Consider the following 8,460-nt stretch of genomic DNA (forward strand, 5'->3'; position numbering starts at 1 on the left):
AATTTAAATCTATTTAGTTTATAACATCTGTATCATTGCTGTTATTCAGTGTGAGTGTATGAGTTACTGAGATGTAATATCTTCTATCACTGTTCTGTATACTCTTGAGCTTAATAAAACAGTCATTCAATATTCAGAGCTGTGTGTAGAAGTCTTTATAAGTTGAGTCTTTATTTACACTTATAAGAGTCTGTAAGAGTTTGAAAGTTAATGTCTTCTTAAGCATGCTAATCTTCATTCAATTCTCTCAAGATTAATCACCTGCTTTTAAGATCTTGATATTGAAGTTAGAGATAAATATTATAAGAGAAGTATTTCTCTGTTAAATACTCTGTAATCAATCTAATATCTTCTATTATATAACAGTGTCTCAGAACAGAATATCAAGATATTTCATAATATTATCAGACATTTGTAATACTGATTCATATACTTTCATTTATAAATGAAACTTCTGTTTCATATAATTCTTTAATTATCTATTAGTATATTAATCTTGATTATTTAATAAATTAATAACATCTTCATCTATACTCAGTTTTGTAAGCATTTCCATTCTTCATGATGAGTAGAGAGTGAGATTGAAAGTATTGAAATATATAGAAGTATCTAAGCATTCTTTCAGTGCTTTTGTATTCAATTCTATAGATGTTGAAATTACATGAGTTAATTATTAAATCTCTTCATATTGAAGTTGTTAAGTTGCATATATATCTGCTATCTATTGCTGTTATAATTTCAACATTACTCAGAGTCACTGTGACATTATATCTATACTCATGTTTAAGAGTTTTATATTATTATTAGACATGATTATATCAATTATTGAATGTATAATTATATAAATATCTTATACATCTGAGATGTCAGAACTCTCAGATCTTTCACTGATATTCTCTTTATAAGATCTTATTATAGAGCTAGAGTGACTGATAAGTAAGCTTCTATCTGAGAACTCAGTGTTCACTTAACTGTTTAACTATTTCTCTATTTCTTATACATTGTTACATATTCAGATATCTCAGTGAGTAATCATTTCTAATAAGAAGACAATGAACATTTTTCTAGTGTAAGAGGCCTACACTGAATAGATCAGTATAATATTATAGGTCTTATATAACAAAGAGAAAAATGTTAGAGAAGGAAAGAAAGAGAAAGTGTGAGAATCAGTGATTGAGGTGAATATTTATACATGTATGTGATGGCGCGTTCATGGCGGCCGAGGATCGGTGATTGAGAATGGCCGAGAATCAGAGTGTACGCGTTCGAGAATGAAGCGGAAGAATCTATGGAGTGTAACGGAAGAGTCTATATGATTGATCGGGCGCAGCCCGCCACAATTATATATAATTACTCTGATAAGTGAGAGTGTTAAGTTATATATTCTGACTTATTAATTCTTTCACTATATAACTTTTCATAAGCTAGTAATCTTTTCAATTAAGCAAGCTTTATACTTTTCACATTTTACTGTTTCTTTTATTTTTATTTTATCTTTCAATTATTATCAGTTTTCTGTGAAATCTTCAGCAGAAAACACTTTTAATCTTGTATGTAGATCTTATTTTCTAGTTACACAGCTACTCTATCAGATCACAAACATTTACTTGAGTGAAGCAGTAATTAAAAGAGGTGTATAATTGTCTCTCTGTAAGTCAACTGCTTCTGCTCATACTTGCTTACAGTTGCTGATTCACATAGTCGGTGATTGCAAGCTCTTTATAAAGAGTCATGTAGCAGCAATCAAACTACTCTGAAAATACCTTCATTAAAAAAGATGTATAATTTTATTAACAATGAAATCACTGAGTTAAAATAGCATATTGATGGTAAAAGTAAGCAAGATATGTATTGAATGATAATTGAATGATTCTAGAGAAACATGGATATTTTGATTTTTCTTGCTACTAATTTTCAGAGAGGGGCTGAGAAAATTCTGTTTTCGGAAGCAATACTCCGTACATCCGCCACAATATTGTTCGTATGTGATAACTCTATAAATAGTAACTCACAAATCATGACATATATTCATCCATTCACTCATCATGATTCAGATGTACTATCTAATCATCTCATCATCATTTTCAAAGCCTCAATACCTCTAACCAACAAGCAACCTCCACCCAACACGCCCCACACCAGACTCCCACAATAAAAACACTCACCCCTCCCAACAGCTTCCTCCTCACTTACCCCTTTTCTCACCGTTTCCAAGAGCCCTCTTTTTCCAAATTAGCGAATGAATGAATGAATCAGCAAAATAAAATAAAGAGCCCTGTATGGTCTATGTCTATGATGAAACATGTTGGGAGGACAAAGTTGAGGGTTGGGTTGAGCGTCAGTGGCTGAGTGGCAAAGTAAGGCAGAGCGGATGGGTTAATAGATAATATCGAGCGGCCAGAATAGAGTTATTATGGATTAGATGCAGGCATCTTGGGGTGGGAGTAGTGGGGGGGAAACACTTTTGAAGATATGTACATGTATGTGTTGGGCGGGATGGTTGGTTGGTTGATGGTTGGTGGTATTCGGCATGAAAAAGAAATGATGCAGAAAAAAAAATAAAAAAATAAGGGAAGACGAAAGTGCACACACCGCGCGCGATGATATATAGAACATTGGGAGATGAGATAGGTAGACTGAAACCGGGTCTATAGGAAATTCTAACCAATATATGTATACCATTCATCCCATCCGTCTGGTGTAATAAACCCAACTGTCCGAGGCACCCGCGAGATATCAGTATGGGAATGGAGTGCAAACCAACCCCGCCCATGCCCATTTGGCGTGATTGGGTTCAATGAGGGAAAAGGAAGGGGAAAGAGGGATGATATGATTCCTTGGAACAAGCTGCAGCTCGAGCTCTTCGGGTATTTCCTTACCCTCTGGTCCCTCTCATCATTCTCTTCAGCAGCCGAATCCGAAATTCATCGCTTCGCAGTCACCTCATTATATAGAAAATTAACATTTTTAAAAAATAAGAAGGCAGGTAGGCCCTTTTTAGCGTGAGCGCAAGGCGTCTCTCACAATGGTATGGGGTGGGGTGCAAAAACAACTATCTATCGATAAAAAATAAAAATAAAAAGTTCTGAAAAATAGCTCGTATAGTAAATTGTGCAGAAAAGCAGGACGGATATATAAATGTAAAGAAGAGGTCTAGATATAAGCGGTGTAATAAATGAATTATAATTATAGGGCATAAAATATGGTCTAGGGTGAATCAATAGGGGAACGTCTCCCTCTCACTGTGTATGTGTGTCTAATAATAAAAGGAGCGTAAAAGGTGGGTATCTCTAGCAAAAGCAGCATTATAAAGGAGCGTCATCATTCATCGTCCAACATGATCGGTCGTCGCATGGTAATAAGCTGTAAGGAATGGAAAGGACGAAGGGACGAAATCACGGCTATTCCCCAAAAGTCGACGATGTCGTGTTGTGAAAACACTTCACTTGACAATTGAGGGATAAAGCCAACGAAATAAAAGAAGGCATGTGGATAGATTAGTTTGTACAAGGAAGAGAAGGGGACATTTGAATCAACGAGAAGCGAGAGCGGGACTTGTATGTATGTGAGAAACAGAAGAAAGTAATAAATGAAAATTGAAATCCGAACAAAAAGGCGACGGGGAAATGGCAACCAATTATGATACAAGGTCACAGGATGGGATGATGGCCAGCGCAGCTTTATCGACGTCTGTCAGGCTTTTATCCCAGGGGTGAACAGATCTTGCAAGAACTTAAAGAACGTTCTCTTCCGTAACGATTTGCCCGACGGATACGAAGATCGTTGAAGAACAGGCGCCACAGACATTGGTCCAACAATATCCTCATCACCACGGTCAGGAAACTTGCTTTTATCGTCCAGCTGTGGGATTTTGATGGCTTCGACGCTGGAGATGTCCGGTTTGTGTAGCAAGCTGACAGGATTACCTCTGCCGTCTTCCAAACCTGCGACGAGTTCGTTGTGGTTCCCTCTCCATCCAGCCTCCACCGAATCCCATTTCTCCTCCGTGAGCCGGTAGATGTTGGATGTTGCGCCGTAGTGCTCTGCAATGCGAGTGAGATGTTTCGCGTAATTGCAGCGGGCAAGCTCCCAATTGTTCCTGTGCTCCTCGAAGGCTTCGAGCGTTCGGGAGGTGGGGAGATAGGGTTCAGGTCGGATGGTGAAATTCGCATGGCCTAGCTTGTCGGACCACTCGTCATCCGTCTCTGGCATTGCGACTGGGGAGAGATCTTGAACCTGAGTTCTGGCTCCTGCCAATTGTCGACTGATGGATGATACAGAGGCCTGTTTGGATAGCGGTGGTGAAGGTAGGCATGTCGCTCTGGAAGCGTCGAGGGAGTTGTGGGTTGTATTTGGGTGCGAGTTGCTGTCAGTCACATCAGCTACGGAGGGGGACTGTAGTGGTGACTGTGTGGGCGATATGTTATCCCGATTCGGAAGGTTCACCATCAAAGGTGGCAGTAAAGGTGTGGTTGCCTTTGGCTCTGTGTCTATTATACCCTGTCGATTGGCCATGTCGATGTCTATGGGATGAATACCACTCTCATGTAACCGATCTTCAAAAGCTGTTCTTGCTGGAGAGGGGGATGTGTGGCCTTGTCGGATGGAGAGTGAGCTAACTGTCGGGCTCACCAACGTCGACGTTGCAGAATTTGCACGCGATCTCAGCGATTCATCATATTTTTCCAAGACTGCCGTATCTATTCCTTGCTTGTGTTTCCATTTCGACGACATGGAAGTAAATCGGTTGCTTAAGCGAGAGATGCCGCGAAAGGATGTAGCTGTGCTGCCATCCGACTTTCGCTTCTTGGGCGAGCTCGGCTTTTCCACCACGTCGTCTGAAAGATCGTATTCCAGCACTGCGGAATAGCCATCGTCCGCGTGAACCTGGTTGAAGTGCGCTACAATTTCACCAGAGATGTTAGAAGACGGAAAACAATGCTTGTTGTCCCCAGTTTGCGAACGACAGTAGGGCTCACCAAAATAAGGGCTTCCGTCAACCAGACTCGTATCGAGCTCAAGTGGGTCCTCTTTGACGTCGGTCAGCGGGGTCTTCATAGTGCTATATCCTTCTGTAAGGCTCCCCAAGCCAGGAGAAGAGGCTAACGAAGACGCGGAGCTGGGGAATCTGTTATGGGCTCTTGCGGAGAAGAGAGATACAGCGGGCGAACCCGGGTTGGATGACGCGACAGACTGGGGAGACTGAGGTGAGGGGCTAGCGTAGGGAGGGGGTTGGCTTGATTCCATGCTTCGTTCCGAGCATTCGCGTCTGTCTGTTTCAAAAAGCTGCGATAGAAGAACCATAGTCTTGAAGTAGTATTTCTCCTCTTTTTAAATAAAGGCTTTATAGCATGATGTAAACGTCTTGTGTGTACGAAGTTGAGTGAGTGCGATTCGTTGTTACTTCGTAGCAGGAGAGAACGAAAGTGCGCGGGCGATAAGCCGGACACGCGATAAAATACGTGGCGGTGGGTGGATGGGAGCCCAACGGGTAATGTGAGGAGTTGGTCAATGTGTTTTTTTTTTTTTTTTTGTGTGTGTGTGTTGCTGCCAGTTGCGAGCAAGACTAATAACAAAAACAGAAAAACAGAGCGTGGGGTTCCTGTTTTCACGGTGGGATGTTTCTTATAACCCTGACTGACAAAGAACCAGAGCGGTGGATGTTGCTTGTTGTAGTCTCCGTTACACTAAGATGGATGGATGGTGGTTTTCGTGCGCTAACGTAGGCTTTTGGCAGCAGGATTGGATTCGACGGCTTGCTCAAGGAATATGAAAAGGGGAGGCAACACTCATTGATGTAGAAGTGTCAGGGCCTAAATCTCAGAAATACTAGCTTGACGGAGATGGAGACGATGACAGCGGCAGAGATTGGGGTGGTTGTATTTAAAGACGAGCGAGAAGAAGTGGGAGAGCGAGAGACTGGATGGATCCAGGAGGTCAGCGATTTCTTAAAAGTCAACGGGATCTGCAGAGTCGCCCAGCGGGAACAAGCAGCATTGATTGACATGAAGCACGAACTGGAGAGCGAGGAGGATCTTCCAATCGGCTGGACGAGGAAAAAGTGAGGGTAGAAATATGTGACGGGGGTGACAGGGCGAGCGCTGAAGCTCTCTCTCTCTCTCTCTCTCTCTCTCTCTCTCTCTCTCTCCCCCTCTCTGTGGGGACAGCACACCAGCAGACACAGGGGAATGAATAGCCAGGACAGATGTCACCGACGTCATAGACGAACAACAGAAAGGCTAATAATAATAATAAGGAGAGGAGGAGGCATCAAGGGGAGAAGTAGAGTGTGACGGTGACTGACCGTATCTCTCTCGTTTGTACGGAGTACAGATAGATCGATGTATGTGTGCCTGTGGCAAGCGCCTGAGTTGTCCACCGCAGCCCAGGCAAGGCATGGCGGGAATCGGGCAACAAACTTGGAACTTGACAGGGAGGGAAAATGGAAAAAGAAAAGAAAAGGAAAGTAGTGAGAGAAAAAAGAAACAAAGCAGCCACTTACAGACGTCCAGCGCAAAATGCAAAATGCAAAATGCAACAGCCCCAGTAACTTCTTCAGCCCTTGCACCCAACCAACCGCGCAGGACAGAGCTCACGCCAGTACGCTTGCCGCCAATAGGGAATCGGTCCAGCTGCGGATTATTTGTGTTGTAAGAGCGGAAGAAAGCGAGTGGAGTATTATTGTTTTATTTTTAAGGAACGAGTAAGTCAGAGGAGAGGGGAGACAAGAAGAGGAGGAGGAGGAGGAGGAGAAGAAGAAAAGAGAAAATATGCCCCAAGAGGCGGAGAATGACGAAGGTTTAAAGTGGAGGGAGGAATACTATTTCGGCGGGAGGCGGGAGGGACAAACACAAACAGACAGACCGCCAGGAAGGTTTTAGCTGGCTTGCTGGTGTTTATTCTTATTTCTACTCTATTCCAATGTCTATTTATTATTATTCATTAGTTATTTATTTAGCTTACCCTTTAATAATCATGCTGATGCTATATCCGGTTTGCTGCCGGTATGGTATCCTATCCTGACGAAAATGATCAACCCCATATATATATATATAGTTATATATACCACACATCATCTGAAAAAACATGCAGTTCCCGAAAATAAATAATAATAAAAACGAAAAGAAGTCCTGGTGCTACAGCACAAGCAGGCCCCTGACCTGAGAGGGAGTCAAAGCCCACCGCCTCCATGCAGACAAAGAGAAGCAGGAAAGAAGAAGAAAGAAACAGTGTCGAATTCAGCGTTTATTTCTTCTTTTCTGGTTTTCCGGCTTCTTGCTTTCTTTGCTTGCTTCTCTTGCCAAAAACATCATCCCACATCTACATTGTAAGTAACAGTTACCACAGCAAAAACAAAGCAAAAACAAAGTGAAAACATAAAAAAAGGAAGGCCAAAGAACGATCTCGCCCAGAGCCAGGCCCGGCTTCAGTGAAACAGACTTCGCATGGAACGTGGCTCCATTCCCATTCCACGCCCGTTATTCTGGCCCTGCCAGAGCTTAACTTAGCTCAGCTTGGCTTCACCTAGGGCTTGTCTTCCGCCTGCTTCCGCCCCCGCTCAAGACCCGCTGCTTATTACAACTGCGCAACACGTCGTCGGAACGCTGGGCACGCATTCTTTCTTTTGGCCCTTGATGAGTGGTTTGGAGGGGTGCACGTGCCTTCGCTCCCCACATCCGTGGTTGGCGCGCCTCATCGCAGCATTATTATCACAACCACAACTGTAACGTGCCCTGGGCGGGGGTGGCAAGGCCCCGCCACGGAGGAAGCTATTTCAGATAGAAAGAAGATATGAGATATCACAAGATTGCAGAAGCTTGCAGAAACTTGCAGACTATTCTTATTCGGAATGGCATCTTCAATGATGTCATAGATTAGATGTGAGACTCTGAGAGATTGAAACTCTGTTCTATATATCTAGCTGCAGACCTGACCATGCTCACATTCTAGAAACTCTATTAGAATCTTGATACTGTCAATGAATTCTCATTTTATAGATAAGCTTAAGTTCAATTGATCTAGTACAGTGTCAGACATTAAGCTCTCTGCTCATCTCTAAAGAAAAACCAACTTTTCCGTGCAAAAAACGCTGTAACATGACCTCACGTGACATCACGTGCACCCCATCAAAAATCCATGGATACGTAGTGGCGCCTGCCAATTGCATCACTCTATCTACCCCCTATCATCACCACCGCCTCTAACACCCCGTAGCACCCCCTATTACTTCCACTTCATACCCCTCCCTCCATCTTACCACTCACTCTTACCACCCCTACCACCCCTACCACCCCTACCACTTCTATCACCTCTACCACTTCTACCACCCCTACCACCTTTATCACCACTGCCTCTACCACCCCACAGCCCCCTCTATCACTTCCACTTCATATCTCTACCCTACCCCCATCTTATCACTCACTCTCTTACCATCTCTATCACCTCTACCACCTCTACACT

The 8,460-nt window shown here is 42.9% G+C and overlaps 2 protein-coding genes across 3 annotated transcripts; one reads left to right on the plus strand and one right to left on the minus strand.

Annotated features, from left to right (window-relative positions):
* Positions 1 to 1,833: 1,833 nt before the first annotated feature.
* Positions 1,834 to 7,831, minus strand: BDCG_02965. 2 transcript variants are annotated; one of them, XM_045418553.1, is made up of 3 exons: positions 6,503 to 7,831; positions 4,980 to 5,919; positions 1,834 to 4,901 (listed from the first exon to the last, which is right to left on the minus strand). In XM_045418553.1, the coding sequence occupies exons 2-3, from the start codon at positions 5,302 to 5,304 to the stop codon at positions 3,694 to 3,696; spliced, it is 1,533 nt and encodes a 510-aa protein (XP_045280246.1). In that variant the 5' UTR covers positions 5,305 to 5,919; positions 6,503 to 7,831; the 3' UTR covers positions 1,834 to 3,693. The 2 variants fall into 2 exon arrangements, with proteins under 2 accessions (XP_045280246.1, XP_045280247.1); XM_045418554.1 differs by having other exon boundaries at positions 1,849 to 4,901; positions 6,305 to 7,343.
* On the plus strand, positions 5,844 to 6,065 carry BDCG_02966 (uncharacterized protein; the record flags this gene model as incomplete). The annotated part of the gene is made up of 1 exon (XM_045418555.1): positions 5,844 to 6,065. One exon carries the CDS (start codon positions 5,844 to 5,846, stop codon positions 6,063 to 6,065), a length of 222 nt encoding a protein of 73 aa, XP_045275092.1.
* Positions 7,832 to 8,460: the final 629 nt, after the last annotated feature.

Source organism: Blastomyces dermatitidis, assembly GCF_000003525.1.
Source record: "Blastomyces dermatitidis ER-3 genomic scaffold supercont1.3, whole genome shotgun sequence".
NCBI classification, from domain to species: domain Eukaryota; kingdom Fungi; phylum Ascomycota; class Eurotiomycetes; order Onygenales; family Ajellomycetaceae; genus Blastomyces; species Blastomyces dermatitidis.